At 44.2% G+C, this 15,807-nt stretch overlaps 1 protein-coding gene across 2 annotated transcripts in view; it reads left to right on the top strand.

Annotated features, from left to right (window-relative positions):
* Nucleotides 1-12,707: 12,707 nt before the first annotated feature.
* The window catches only part of Galm (galactose mutarotase), a 57,575-nt gene continuing 54,475 nt past the window's right edge, over nt 12,708-15,807 (top strand). The window contains exon 1 of one of the 2 annotated variants that reach the window (XM_006524390.4): nt 12,708-13,155. In XM_006524390.4, the coding sequence (XP_006524453.1) occupies nt 12,966-13,155 (190 nt within the window). In that variant the 5' untranslated portion in view covers nt 12,708-12,965. The remainder of the gene's footprint in view (nt 13,156-15,807) is intronic. The other variant, NM_176963.4, reaches the window with a different exon arrangement.

Genomic DNA, 15,807 nt, shown 5'->3' on the forward strand with positions numbered 1-15,807 from the left:
CTGGGTCCTTTCGATAAAATCTTGCTAGTGTATGCAATGGTGTCAGCGTTTGGATGCTGATTATGGGGTGGATCCCTGGATATGGAAGTCTCTACATGGACCATCCTTTCATCTCAGCTCCAAACTTTGTCTCTGTAACTCCTTCCAAGGGTGTTTTGTTCCCACTTCTAAGGAGGGGCATAGTGTCCACACTTCAGTCTTTTTTTTTTAAAGAGTAACAGATATTTGTTTTTCACGTTTTAGATGCTTGAGAATCCAAGATCAAGGTATCCATAGGATATTTCTGGTGAGAACCTGGTCTCTGCTTCCACAGGGATGTCTTGAGTGTTGTGTCCACATATGTCAGAAAGACAGAAGTGGAAGGTGGCAAGGCCATTCTGATGCCACCTTTCCATAAGGCCCCAGTCATTGGTTACTTCCTCAAAGGTTCCATCTATTAACACCACATACTGCAGGTTCCAGTGTAAGGCATGGAGTGGTCCTAACTAGCTCACAGCAGCACTGCACCTTGGTCTCCCTACAAACATCCCTGAAGCCAGCCGGGCCTTGCTGGGGACAGCATACCATAACAGGGACTGGCTGCAGTAGGCAGGGATAGAGACATCTCAGTAGCCAGAGGCAGCTCCTTGTAACAAAAAAAAAAAAAAAAAAAAAAAAGTTGTTCCCATATCTCCTAATCTTAGCCATGGACAATGGCTGTATAGATTTCATTTGAGCATGACTGATTTTCAGTTGGCCTCTGTGTGCATAATTATTCTATGATATCTGGCTTTCCTACTCCCTTCTCCTTCTGCTCTGGTGAATTCTGTAAAACTAGATGTTCCTTGATGTAATGATTCTTAAACAATTAAAAATTGAGGCGTGGGGCACAGCACAGCACAGTCCTGACGGTCCAGGTGCATGCTGTGCGGTCTCATCTTGGAAACAATGTAATAACTATACAATGGTAGTTTTGGATTGATGTTTGACTTGCAAAGAAAGTTTGAAGAAATATTAGAAAATGAAACGGAAGCCAGGTGGTGGTGGGAAACGTCTTTAACCCCAGAACTCGGGAGGCAGAGGCAGGAGGATTTCTGAGTTCGAGGCCAGTCTGGTCTACAAAGTGAGTTCCAGACAGCCAGAGCTACACAGAGAAACCCTGTCTTAAAAAAACCAAAAACAACAACAACAACAACAACAAAACAAACAAACAAACAAAACAAAAAAAAACCCAAAACCACCCCCCCAAAAAAAGAAAATGAAACAGAACCATGTACTACTAGAGTAATATAGGGTCCATTACGAGAAAGTGAAGGAATTTATTGGAATCATGAGATACAATCATGGAATAAGGGAACACAAACACAGGGTACTTTAATTCAAAAAGAAAAGGGCTATTGACGTTATGAAGTAAGTGTTGCACAATATTTGAGAGTGGTTCCTAGACTCCTTTGGGTATGTATGAATAAGAAAGTATAGAATACATAAAATTATATGTTAGTGAAACTAAGTCAAAACACTGGGACTCTTAGGAAAGTGATTGTGTGCAATGTGCAGAAGCTAGCAGAACTATTGAGCTAAGGGTTAACTTAATTCTTTCTGGCCACTGCCTGGCAGCTTCGCCCATGTCATTTATCATTAGAGCTGCACAGGAAAACACAAGTAGCTGACCTCGAAGCTCTGAGTTATAAGTTAAAAGTTAAAGTTTAAATAATGATAAGTTTGCAATTATTATTATTTTGGCCACAGGCCTGGGAATAGGGGAAGCTTGAAACTTTGGGGGGAACAATTGTAATTCTTAATTCTTTGTGAGATGTGGTCATTTCTTTTGAATTTGATTTGGCAATGATTATACAATGTCTTTTTTTTTTTTTTCTACCTGCTTTTGGAGTAACAATTATAGACTGGAGCAAGAAAAAGGCGGGAGAGTGAGGTGCGCATGAGGTGAGTGTAGAGTGTGTAGAGAATGCGTGGAGAGGGAGTGTGGAGTGAGTGAAGAGAGACTATGAGGACAGACTGTGGAGCGTGTGAGGGGAGAGAAAATGTGAGGTGTGTGTGTGTGGAGAGTGAGAGAGTGTGTGAGGAGAGTTTGTGTGAAAAGAAGAATGCACAGAGTGAGTGTGAGAGTGTGAGAAAGGGAACGAACAAGGGGGGAAACTCCCAGCCCAAAGAGAAAGTTAAAGTACATACTCAAGCTACAAAAGAGAGAGAGAGGGGGGGAGGGAGAGAGAGACGGAAAAGTTGTCTCTGTGTGTTTATTATGCGCCTTCCAGATATCCCTGCTTCCAGTTGAGAACTCTGATCCTGTTTTGAGGCTGGACCCCGACAAGGCCTCACTCCATTTTCTTTTTTCATGCGATATTTCTTGGTAGAGGCTTTCTCTTCCAAGACCCCACTTGTCAGCTTTCCACCACTATCACAACTGCCTGGGAGCTGGTGACAGAGCCTAACATCCAAAGGCCTGAAATGTAATCCTGCCCACTGAATAAACTAGCACAGTGGTGTTGTGTCAGGAAGTGTCCATGAACTCCAAAAGACCACCAAGGAGCCACTTCCAATGTAATCACTTTAGGATCTCTTTATTATAAACTAGAGTTTGGGCTTACTCACCACTGCCCCACAGGATGGTTTGGTGAAGCAGCTCTGAAAAGGTTTTACAGAAAATGCAATCAAGTTGGGAATGGGGGTGGGGGGTTGTCATAGTTTGAATGTGCTTGGCCCAGGGCACTTGGCCAGTGGCACTATTTGGAGGTGTGGCCATGTTGGAATAGGTGTGTCACTGTGGGCGTAGCCTTTAAGACCCTCATCCTAGCTGCCTGGAGGTCAGTCTCAGAGCAGCCTTCAGATTTAGATAGACCTGGAACTCTCAGCTCCACCTTCACCATGCCTGCCTGGACTCTGCCATGCTCCCACCTTGATACTGGACTGAACCTCTGAACCTGTAAGCCAGTCCCAACTAAATGTTGTTTTTATAAGAGTTGCCTTGGTCATGGTGTCTGTTCACAGCAGTAAAACCCTAAGACAGGGTCCATCCTGGCAAGCATCTAATTGAGTGACTATTGTATGCTGACAGGTGGGTGTTCTGAAGCAAGACTGTGTACAATCATGAACAGTCTGAAAGTACATCTAAAACAATCAGACTAATTTTTGATTAACTGTTGCTAGGAAGGAGCAAAAGAATAACTCTGGCCAAGGACAAGCCATGGGGTCCTTCCTGGTGCTTGGGGCAAAGCTTGGATTCAGCTGTAGACCAAGTTTTCAGCCCTGTTTTTTTCAAGATGGAATAGGTTTGATCTGTCAGTGGCACAGGCCTAACACCCCAGTACTCTGGAGGCAGAGGCAGAAGGGTCGGAAGTTCAAGGCTATCCCTAGCGATACAGAAAGTCTGAAGCCCGCCTGTGGTACTTGAAACCCTATGTAAAACGATAACAACAAAAACAAATATAAAAACATAATAGGTGCTAAAGAGGTGATTCGGTGGTTAAGAGGACTGGTTTCTCACCCAGGGGTTAGTGGCACATGCCTTTAATCCTAGCACTTGCAAGGCAGGAGGATCTCTGAGAGTTTGGAGGGTCAGACTGGTTTATGAGTTGAGGATAGCCAGGGCTATACAGAGAAACCCTGTCTCAAGAATTAAATAAAATAAATAAATAAAGTAAAGTAAACCAAGACACCAGCTTCCCTTCTAGAGGACTTGGGTTCAATTCCTAGACCCACAATGAAGCTCATAATGGTCTGTAACTCCAGTTCCAGGAATTGGATGCCCCTTTTCCAGTCTCCATGGTTACCAGGCAGGGAAGTAATGCACATTCAGGCAAAACACTCATACACACAAAATAAAAATAACAACATGAGAAAATTCTAAATTAAACACCTGAGATAATTATAAGAAAAGAATTTCTCACAGTTTCGAATGTTTTGACCCTTGGTCCATTAGCCCCATCATCACCTTTGGGCCTCTGGTGATTCAGCCATTTACCTCAAGGTTGGAAAGTGACAAAAGGAAGAAGAAGAAGGAGGAGGAGGAGGAGGAGGAGGAGGAAGAAGGAGGAGGAAGAAGGAGAAGGGGAAGGGGAAGGGGAAGGGGAAGGGGAAGGGGAAGGGGAAGGGGAAGGGGAAGGGGAAGGGGAAGGGGAAGAAGAAGAAGAAGAAGAAGAAGAAGAAGAAGAAGAAGAAGAAGAAGAAGAAGAAGAAGAAGAAGAAGAAGAAGAAGAAGAAGAAGAAGAAAAGAAGAAGAAGGAGGAGGAGGTGGAGGAGAAGGAGGGGGAGGAAGAGGACTAGGAGGAGGAGGAGGACTAGGAGGAGGAGGAGGAAGAGGAGGCAGCCAAGGTCCCACCTCCTCCTTTGAAGGCACACCTCAGGACATACCTCACTAGACCCTTATCTTTTTCTCAGTTCTTTAAAATTATTGTTGGGTTAGCATACACAAGGGTTTCATCATAGACTCTTTATGCGGGTCATTAATACTCTCACCTGCTCATCTCCCCTCCTGCCTTTCCCTATGTCCAGTCCTCCTCTCACCTCCTCAGGCTGGTACACTTTTCTCCCCTGGTTAGTCCCTCCCATCTCAGCTCTCCTGGCTCTCGTATTATATGAATGACTTAGCCTCTTTATTTCCCACAAATCTACTGTCCTGAAAATCAGGCACTATCTATTCAAATCTCTGCTTCGTTCCCCAGTGTTGCCTCACCAGGGGCCCAGTCTTTACTACTTGGACATTTGGAGGGTTCTTGAGATACTAATTATAGTACTGATAGATCAATGATTGTTTTTTTCCCTCTACAGAGAAGGAGATGTGCTCAGTTTGGTAGAAGCTGGCACAAAATCAAGGGCTACATGCCCGAGGCCCCACTGCTATACACATCCAGTTGAAATTAGCTGGCCAAATGCTTCTACTCTGAGTAGAAATTCAAGTTCTCCATGGAAAAACATCCCTGAAAGAGACTGGAGGGTTATCTTTCTAAACTCTACTGACTGGTGGGAAGCACCCTGGGGACTGTAGATAAAACCTAAGTGGCTTCTAAGCTATTAGTCAAGGATTAGAGGATCTCTCTCTCTCTCTCTCTCTCTTTCTCTCTCTCTCCTTGTTTTTGAGACAGGGTTTCTCTGTGTACAGCTGTACTGACACCTGGGAATCTCTCCTTCCCTAGTCATCCGGCTCTTGTCTCTGTCGTACAGGAGGAACAACAGTGGACTTTAGAACTCATGGAATTCAGCCAGCCGGTTAGCACAGCCTCTCCCGGTGTGCTGAGGACCCCATCCTGCTATGGAGTTCTGCTCTGCCTGCCTTCACATCCCTCTTCATCTGAGAATGGTATGAGAACTCTAAGGAGCTTGCAGCCTCTCACCCGGCCCTATCACTGGCACTCACAATCATAGTGCCTGATCTCTTTCAGGCATGGCTGTTGTAGCAGATTAACCATTCCATCCACCCTAGGAGAGAATTTAGAGATGTAGATTTTCAGCAGTAACCATCACCCATAGAAAGCATTTGGAAAAGTAAAGTTAGTGAAGTAGACTGAGGTGTTTTTACTACTGGCTCTAATGTAGAAAATATTTATTTATTTATTTATTTATTTATTTATTTATTTATTTATTTAATGTATATGAGTACACTATAGTTGTCTTCAGTCACTCCAGAAGAGGGCGTCAGATCACATTGCAGATGATTGTGAGCCACCATGTGGTTGCTGGGATTTGAACTCAGGACCTCTGGAAGAGCAGTCAGTGCTCTCAACCACTGAGCCATCTCTCCAGCCCCCGATGTAGAAAATCTTTCATGACAACTTGAAGTTCAGAAAGGCACACTCTTGATATTTAAGCTAGGGACTTTTTAAGGTCAGCGAACAAGAACAATGACAGCACCAGCTGAAGTGACTCTTTGGCTGAAGCTGGGCTGGTGACCAAGGCAATGAATTCTTCGTACCCATTTTTGCCCTCAGCCTACTCTATGTGGTTTAATAGATTTGCTAATGAGTAGATATGCATTCTGAGGCTCTAAAATACAAATGGGTGGTTGTCTTTTACAGAAAAGGTCAGATTTGTGGTTCTTTTAAGATTTTTATATGATTACTTTTTAAGATAAATAATAAAATAATTGATCCTTTCTCTGTAACTGCAAATTGTTGCCTCCCAGGAAGAGAAAATGGTTGAGAAAATTACCTTGCTTGCTCATAATTTTGTAATCTATAGCAAGTTGCTTAGTTACAAATGTACGTGGGTTCTTGGGAATCATTTTTTCTTTCCCTGTACTATGTAATGCTATTTCTTGTAAAGGTACTAGGGAACAGACTGTTCTTTTCATAGTCATTCGCTAGAAGAAAAGTAGAATGTAATCACATTGTAATTTTTACTGCTTGAAAGGTTGTGCTGGGATATATAAGCTGTAGAAGGAAAAAAAAATAAAGTTTTTGGAGCCTGCTCATTGAAGCTTTGCTCCATCCACCAAACATGTGTACATATGTGTATGTAAAGTGGTTGGAGCCAGCTCGTTGGCGTTTGCTTCATCACCAAAATATGTGTGTGTGCATGTGTGGAAAGTGGTTGAGGCTTTGCTCCATCTACCCAGTGTGTGAATGTGTATGTATGTATGTATGTATGAATGTATGTATGTATGTACGTACGTATGTATGTATGTATGTATGTATGTATGTATGTATGTGAAATTGTTGGAGCTTATTAAAGTTTGCTTCAGTCATCATGCACCTGAGTGTATGTGTGTGTGTGTGTGTGTGTGTGTCTGTCTGTGTGTGTATATGTGTCTATGTGTGTGTGTCTGTCTGTGTGTGTATATGTGTCTATGTGTGTGTGTCTGTGTGTTTGTGTGTATGTGTCTGTGTGTTTGTGTGTGTATGTGAGTCTGTGTCTCTGTGTGTGTGTCTGTGTGTTTGTGTGTGTGTTTGTGTGTGTGTCTATGTGTGTGTGTCTGTGTGTTTGTCTGTGTGTATATATGTGTCTATGTGTGTGTGTCTGTGTGTGTGTCTGTGTGTTTGTGTCTGTGTCTATGTGTGTCTGTGTTTGTCTGTGTGCATGTGTCTATGTGCGTATGTCTGTGTTTGTATATATTTGTATGTGTGTGTGTATGATTCTTTTTCCCGTTTCTCTTCCTTTTTTTACCAGCCTACTGTGGCCCCCAATGAGTTTATTCAATGGCCCTTTGCTGTTCCTGAGAAATTTTTTTCACTAGCCTCTTGCAGCCCCTAAAGGAATTCTTCATCAGCCCGGAAAAGAAATTCTCATTGGCACCCCAAGGAGCATTCAGGAAGTCAATCAAGACTGTAAGCCCCACCTTAGTTTACCCTGGATATCAAAGCTGGTCTTTGACACACTCTTCCTTAGTCACCACTTCCAAGATTCAAACATCCACAAACCTTGAAGCCAGTCTCAGTACATTGCTTCATTGGGCACTGGTAGATAATGAAATTTTTACAGGAGTCTTTTAGAAGGTAGAAGAGGATTATATTGTGTTGAATAGTAAGTTCCTTGAAAGCAAAGACCATGTCTTAATTTGTTAATGTGTAACTATCATTTAGCACATTTCTTGGGACATACTCATCAATACTTGATAAGTTAATGGCATGCATACATGTTCAAATTTAGTCATCTTTCTGAATAACCTTCTTGTGCCTTTCGTCTTGCTTTCCCCAGGAACAATCCAAAATGGTTGATGAAATTAGGTTGACTTGAACCACAAAGAACTCTACCTCTTGTGGACTTGGTGGAGTCTCCCCAGTATTCCTGGGTTTTAGATATAGGTAGTTTTCCTCTGAACCTAAATATAACAAATTCGAGTTTTGGGGGGATTGGGTTTTTTTGTTTTTGTTTTTTTTTTTAGAGTGTGTGTGTGTGTGTGTGTGTGTGTGTGTGTGTATGGTGTGTGGTGTGTGTGAAAATATCGAGTCTGGTATCTGTTGCAAGACAGTTTCTTCTACATGTGACACCCATGAAATCTTGACAAATGACTGCCTAAGTTAGACCTGCATAATGATAGCACCAGTTGACATGTTAATGTGGATGAGAACTATTTTAGAAGGCCTCTGATGTGTCTATAAAAAGATAAAGAGATATAAGGGGATACTTTCTATGGGGGGTGTGAGGTATGGGGGAAGGGATGTCTCAACGGGCCATGCCAAGGCATCCCTTCTCCCTGAGGGGCCAGCCACACCATGGTATAGTATAGAATAGAGTTTACTCAGGGCATGGAGAGGGGAGTTTAGAGGGTAGCAGAGGGGGGGAGAGAGAGAGAGAGAGAGAAGAGGAGAGGAGAGGAGAGGAGAGGAGAGGAGAGGAGAGGAGAAGAGAAGAGAAGAGAAGAGAAGAGAAGAGAAGAGAAGAGAAGAGAAGAGAAGAGAAGAGAAGAGAAGAGAAGAGAAGAGAAGTAGAGGTCGGGGTACCATTCTTTGTGGAGAGAGGGGGAAGGGAATGGGGAAGGGAGGCAGGAAGGGAAAAGTCCAAGAGGGCAAGAGAGAAGCAAGAGAGCAAGAGGCAAGAGAGAGGAGGGGCAAGCAGCCCCTTTTATAGTGGATCGGCCTACCTGACTGTTGCCAGGTAACTGTGGGGCAGAGCATACCTGGCTATTGCCAGGTAACAGTGGGGTGGAGCTTAGACAGAATGCTAACAGCCTCATCCCTAGATGAAGAGCTACAGGCAACCAATCAATGGGTGCTAAAGGAGGAGAATCAGCTTCTGCAGGGAGAGCATCCCTAATAAATGACCCAGTCCCAAGTGATCAGCCCTAAATACATGTCCACACAAACAACAGTAACTAGACTCGGTAGGTTACGTACATATAATGTATATATGTGACTAATAATTTTAAAAGCTGAAGCCATGAATTTGTGAGAGAGTGAGGGACATGGGAAGGGTTAGGGGAAGTTGAAGGGGCGGGAATAACATAAATCTAATACTTATGTATGAAGTGCTCCAAAAATTAAGATAATAAAATTGAGTCTTGTAATGAATGAGTCCTGTGTGACAGGAGGCGTGCCAACAATAAACAGCGCAGGAGCCTGGACTTTGTGGGGGGAGGGAGGGGGAGGAGGAGGGGAAGAAAGAGAAGGAGAGAGAGAAAACAGGGAACAGATCAACCTGGTGGAAGAGTACCGCCTCCGGTGTCTTTCCAGATAGACTAAGAGTTTCCTATTGCAGCTGCCTGTCAATAGCTTAAGGCTTCAGAGTCACCTTTGTGAGTTCTGGAGCTGAGGTCCTGGGTGCAGTACATCCTGAAGTTTTTGTATCATGAAGAACCCAGGGTCCATGAGCTCACATATCCTCAGGCCTCTGGCTTGTTTAGAGGACTATGCCCCCACTGAAAAGGAGCAAGCCTTATTCTTTGTTTTTTTTGTTTTGTTTTGTTTTGTTTTTTGTTTTTTGTTTTTCAAGACAGGGTTTCTCTGTGTAGTCCTGGCTGTCCTGGAACTCACTCTGTAGACCAGGCTGGCCTCGAACTCAGAAATCCACCTGCCTCTGCCTCCCAAGTGCTGGGATTAAAGGCATGCGCCACCACTGCCGGACTCAAGCCTTATTCTTTAACTGTTCAGCCTGGCACCTTTGCTAAGGTTTGGTCTGTTGCTATGCATTGTAATGCTAAATTCTATACCTGAAGGTCTAGGCCTGCCAGTGACTTCTCCTGTTTATAAGCTTTTGTTGTGCAAACTTTGTTCCTTGATTTTAAACTATTGGTTAAATAAAATTGGCTACAGGCAATTATTGGAGGAGTTAGCGGTAGTGAGGCTGGAGGAGGAAGAACAAGGAAGACAGAGGAAGCCACCATTAGAGGAGGTGGACCGTGAACACATGGCCAGGAGAAACAGCCTGGGGTACACCGCTGGGGAGGTAGCCAGGCCAGCAGTTAGAAGAGTAGATTAGGGGTTAAACCCCTCTTTCCCCAGAAATTGTCAAAACCAAATAAAATAACCACAGTCTGAGTTTCATTTTGTAAGGATCCTTGATTTGTTGAAGAATGATATCCCAACTCAAATAGTACATAAACACAATATATAATAGTGTTTGTTAGGCCGGGCGTGGTGGCGCACGCCTTTAATCCCAGCACTCGGGAGGCAGAGGCAGGCGGATTTCTGAGTTCGAGGACAGCCAGGGCTATACAGAGAAACCCTGTCTCGAAAAAGAACCAAAAAAAAAAAAAATAGTGTTTGTTAAATAACACTAGTGTTATATATAATAGTATATAAAACACAAAGTGTTTTATTCTGCAGAAGTTAAGTCCAGTGTGCTGGGGGCTCCCATTACCAAGATAGAGTGTTGTGGGATGCCCTGGTACTATTTGTATTCTAATGTTAACTCTGCTTCCTCAAGAGGGGCTGCCCCTAAGAGGAGGAGATCATATACTCAGGTAATTTCATGTGAACATTCTCCCTGTTTTAACTAGTCAAGTAAAGGCTACAGCCTGTGATTGGTCCCTGGAAGGGAAAGGTGGGGCTAGAGGTTTTAGAGAGTTGGAGAAGAGCAGGGATGAGGGAGGAAGAAGACAGAGCAAGAGGATGTGGAAGGAAGATGGAGCAGAACCACATGGCACAGAGAAGCCACAAGTGGCAAGGGAATCTCAGCTGGGGAATAGAGTAGTGTAGTGGTAATCTGCCCAATTTAGGCATGCAGCTTATACATTTTGTAACTGAGTTATGTTTTTGCTTGGGCTTATTGGGGTTGGAGATTTACCACAATAGAGACACCGTGAAGTGAGCTTGCAGGCTTGAGCTATTGCACCTTAGAGGAATTCCAGGGGAAGTGACCTCTATCTTAATCTGTTGAGTCCATCTCTCGGGACATTCCAGAACCATTAATGGGGCACGGGGTCTGGAAACTGCTGCTGACCCATTTTCCTTGCCTCGGGCCATGTGGCTTGGGCAGCTTCTGATAGCTCGGCAGTTTCTAACTAGCTGTCTGAAGCCTGGTTTTTGTTTGTTTGTTTGGTTGGTTGGTTGGTTGGTTTGGTTTGGTTTTCTGGTAACTGACTTGCTTGGGCTTGCCTGGACTTTCCCAGCTCTTAGGCATAGTCCTGAACTGCCAATCTGAAGCCTGTCATGGAATCAGCCCAGCCTTCTTAATTTATTTGTAAACTAGTTGGGGATGAGTTTGAATTGGTTGTATTACACACCTCTGCTCTGGTTGAGAAAGAAGCTAAGTAACTCTTCTTACAAAAATATCACCACAGTCTGTACTATTTAACTTAACCCCCAGGATTTATCCAAAAAGCAAAATTAAATAGCTGGTAGTATTTAACAATGGTTCATTCCTCCATTGCTGCTTTGATGTTGACCTCCTTGCAGACAGTGATCATGAACACTGCTGTCGATTAAGGCTCTGCATGTAGAATAATGATGTGAGGTTAAGAAAATGGACTGTTTGGTTAAAAAAGGAGCAAGGTTTGCAGCTCACACAAGGTAGTCTTGTTTACCATTCTAAATACTTCAAAGCCACAGGGAAAGAAAATCAAGACCCGTACCCTGTACATCTTAGGGAAATATGGTACACTTCATGCGCCAAGTTAAGCAATAGGAACGTCTCTGGTTACACTTGGTGCTAGCCACCCAAGGTGTCTTTCTTCCCTTGGCAGCATGAGCTTGGCAGAACACTGAGAACTGGAGGCTGAGAAATAAAAACTGTGGTCTTCCCACTCACAGAAGAGGGTTCTCAGGCATCGTTGCTAGCACAGTGTTGTTGAAAGGGCCTGTGTATAAGTCAGGCACACACGGTAAGTGGGCTGAGGAGACTTGCAGAGTCTGTAAGAGTGTGTGATGAGCAGTGTACAAGAGTGCCTTTGGGTTATTGTGTGAGGGGACGCACAGTCTGTAATTTGACTTGTTTGGGTCTTTTTGATATTAGATATTGTACTTTAATAAAGCCTGCTGCAAGCTCTTTTTCTTTCCTATCAGAGTTTCCCGAATTTCGAGAGGGATAATTGAGGCTTTGTAGCATGAATGCTTAAGATTCCTTCATATTTCACAGTCAGAAACGAGTGAGACAGTTGTTTATTGGCATTTGATTACAGGAACATGAGCTCAGTTCTCCTGTTTTTCTAACCACAGATGCGTTTCCACCCTCACCGTGTCTAAATCAAGACCAGAAATACAGATAGACTGAGTTATACACGTCTTTAGGCTCCCAGACCTCTTCTTCCTAGAGCCAGAATCCATCTAGAGCTGTAGATTAAGCAATGAAAGACTGAGGTATTTTAATCTCATGATCTTACTGAGGATCCTAATAACACTTTCCTAATCCTAGGCCAACAAAGGAGAAACGTCAGACTTAGCCATCAAACCTTCAGTTTCTTTAAATCTAGTCCCAGATAATCCACACCAGAATGGCCCAAGAGATGATGAAAAGTAGGTAAAGGAGCGGGCCTCCAAGCCTGCCCACCAGATGTGTTTCTTCAGAGCCCATTAGGGACAAGAGAGAACCTTTTCAGAAAGGAGGAAAGGAGAGAAAGAGAGAGAGAGAGAGAGAGAGAGAGAGAGAGAGAGAGAGAGAGAGAGGAGAGAGAGAGAGAGAGAGAGAGAGAGAGAGAGAGAGAGAGAGAGAGAGAGAGAGAGAGAGAGAGAGAGAGAGAGAGAGAGAGAAGAGGAGAGGAGAGAGAGAGACTTTTTTTGACCCCCTAAAGATGCCTTACGCGCGCGCACCTGCGCAAAATAAAGTTGGTTCGTTTTAAACTACATGCCCCAAGATGCAATTGCAATTTTCTTAAAGACTACTATTCCCGACATGCACTGCAGTCAGGGTTAGAGAAGGAAAAGACCAGCAAACTCAACTGGAAAGTTTGCTTCTCAGTTACCTCGGATAAAGGAAAAATTTTAAAAAGGCATCGGAGCATTTTCCCCGACCCCAGGAGTGGTCAACTGTTTAAATCCAGGCAATAAAGGGGAGGAGTTAGTCTGAGTTCCTCCCCTTCTCCCGGGAACTTTATCTTTCCAAACGTGATCCAGGCTAGAGTTTGAACAGCAAGGAGAAGCTGCACACCCTGAACTTTCCCAATGGTTTCGGTGACCAGAACCGTGTTTGGAGAGCTGCCCTCGGGGGGAGGGACAGTGGAGAAATTCCAGCTTCGGTCAGACCAGCTGAGTGTGGACATCATCTCATGGGGCTGCACGATCACTGCTCTGCAGGTCAAAGACAGGCAGGGGAAAGCCTCAGACGTGGTGCTTGGCTTTGCGGAATTGGAAGGTGGGTCGCGTCCTGCCCAGGACTGCTAAACGGTTTGGCCTGTCAAACAGGCCCGCACACACTCCTGATCCTGTGTACACTGGGTTCTTCCAGTCACTCACGGGACCTGACTGAGGTCCCCAAGCTTGGAGCAGTCTTACTTGGAAGCGCGTGAACGGGCTCATGTAAGCCACTTAACAGGATTTTGAGGTTGGAAAAAAAAACCGGATCTAATCCAAATAGCTGTAGGACTTGGCCCCCCTTAGTCAGACTTTGTCACTGTTCACGAGGAAGTCAGCTGAGAAAGACCAACTCCCTGGAATGAGCTTAGAACTGTGGGGCACAGGGCGGTTTGCATGTATTCCTCGCTTGTGGTTTTCTGAGGAATGAAAATCAAAGACGGACGGGCGCCTGCTACTATCTCCCTTCTTTCTCTTGTCAAATCTTCTCTGAGGGCTCCTTGAGCAGAAATGCTTTAGAATTTAGGACTGATGTAAACCCATCAGATTGCTTGGCTGTTGTGGTCAATGTAGGTAGGGCACAATGTCCTTCATCTGCTCAGAAACATGTTCTCAATGAAAGGGGTAGAAATAAGGCCTCCTAAGACGTGGACATAGTCATCAGGATCAGCTGCGCAATTCGCAGCATGTCTTTTTGTTTTTGTTTGTCTGTTTTGTTTGTGTTTGTGGGGTTTTTTTGTTTTGTTTTGTTTTGTTTTGTTTTAAATGGACAGGGCCTCGTTCTGCCTAAGCTGTCCTGGAGCAAGAGCCAGCCGTTTCATCTTGATCCACGCATAGGTTTTATCTTAATTTATGCATTTACAGCTCTGTTAATGCAGTGGACTCAACAAGATAGACAAAGGTCATTTTCAACTTGCAGTTTACGGAGGGGGGGGGAGGGCGGGGCGCGGAGCTCAGACTTTAGCTCAATAGTTACATAATTAAATCATTGGATTGCGGTTTGATTTGCAGCAGGAGAAAAAATTATATCTTGCCATTCCTTAGCATTGCACGTAACCAGACAGAAAACAAACCCTGAAGTAAAATGGGCAAATGGAAAGAGAATGAATTCGCTCTGCTCAGTAATGGGTGTAAACAAACTTTGTACCACAAAAGGGGATTTGAGGTTTTCCTTGTGGTTCCTTTTCTACCTAACTGGTTCTTCATATGTTTAACCTGGCTCTTCATTTGGGATCAACAGGAAAACCCTGTCTTATTTACTTTTTTTTTTTTACTTGTCCCTTAGGCAATTAATGTGCCCCCCCCCCATCTTGTCAAAACGCATTATAAGAGGATTGCTGAGTTTTATGTTCTCTTCTTGGCTGGCTGTCTTTATGTCTTTGTTGTCCTGGAGCCTCCACAGCCCTGAAGATTATTATTTTTCCCCCAGCAGAATTTCTTTGGTAACTTAATTGAGAAGGCTGTTTGTTATAAGAGACAGGCTGGTGGGAAGGTGTGGAGACTTGGCTCCTCATTCTATATTCAGACAGGTGATGGAGAAAGTTTTAGAAACTACAGAGTCACTCCTCTATGCTAGGAAAATAGCCCCTTTGTGGGCTGAAATAAAATCGCCAAGAGATTATTTACAGTGGAGTGGAGGGGGAATCTGATATGAGGCCTAGAACTCCAGAACCAGGAAGAGATTAGAGGTAGCAGGTGGGAACCTGCTCTTTTCATCTGTCTCTGCCTCACTGGGCATGCAGAGGGGCACAACCCACCACCCTACAGCGACCAGAGACATACCAACCACCCTCACTCCAGGCCACTTTCAGTTTGGAGGTAAGAGTCCGGGAGACCTGAGCTAAAATCTCAAGATGTCTTTGAAGTCATTATGAAATGTGAGCTGAGGTGACATCCCACCCAGGTAGCACCAGTTTTCCTTACAGGCACGGAAGTAATAATTGTGAAGCTATTCATTGTCGTCCGGGTGCCTGTTGGAGGCTTAGTGAACAGATTATCCTATTCACAAAAACTCTAGACAAAAGGCGCCAACTCTTAGGCCTTTACTAGCGCCCCAGCCGGTCTCTTGTTGAGCTACCTGGTGACTGAGAAGGCTCTGGAGCCTGGAGCCGTGGCTCTCACTCTGTGAGTCTAGACTCCTTTGTGGGTTCCATGTCAGATAACCTATATGTCACATATTTAAATTATGATTAAATGTAGTAGCAAAATTACAGTTATGAAGTAGCAACGGAATAATTTTGTGCTGGGGAGGGGTGGTCACCATAACATGAGAGATTATCTTAAAGGGTCCCAGCCTTAGGAAGGTTGAGCATCGCCAGCCTATGGCTTCACCCAATCAAAGCTTTTAAAATCTTCTTGGTGCTGTGTGAAGACGGACATTTTCATTCCTGTGCTGTGATTTGAATACTGAAAAGCTACTTTAAAAGGCGAGAAAGCACCATTGCATACACTAGCAAGATTTTGTTGAAAGGACCCAGATGTAGCTGTCTCTTGTGAGACTATGCCGGGGCCTAGCAAACACAGAAGTGGATGCTCACAGTCAGCTATTGGATGGATCACAGGGCCCCCAATGGAGGAGCTAGAGAAAGTACCCAAGGAGCTAAAGGGATCTGCAACCCTATAGGTGGAACAACATTATGAACTAACCAGTACCCCGGAGCTCTTGTCTCTAGCTGCATATGTATCAAAAGATGGCCTAGTCGGCCATCACTGG

This window comes from Mus musculus, chromosome 17, assembly GCF_000001635.26.
Source record: "Mus musculus strain C57BL/6J chromosome 17, GRCm38.p6 C57BL/6J".
NCBI lineage: Eukaryota > Metazoa > Chordata > Mammalia > Rodentia > Muridae > Mus > Mus musculus.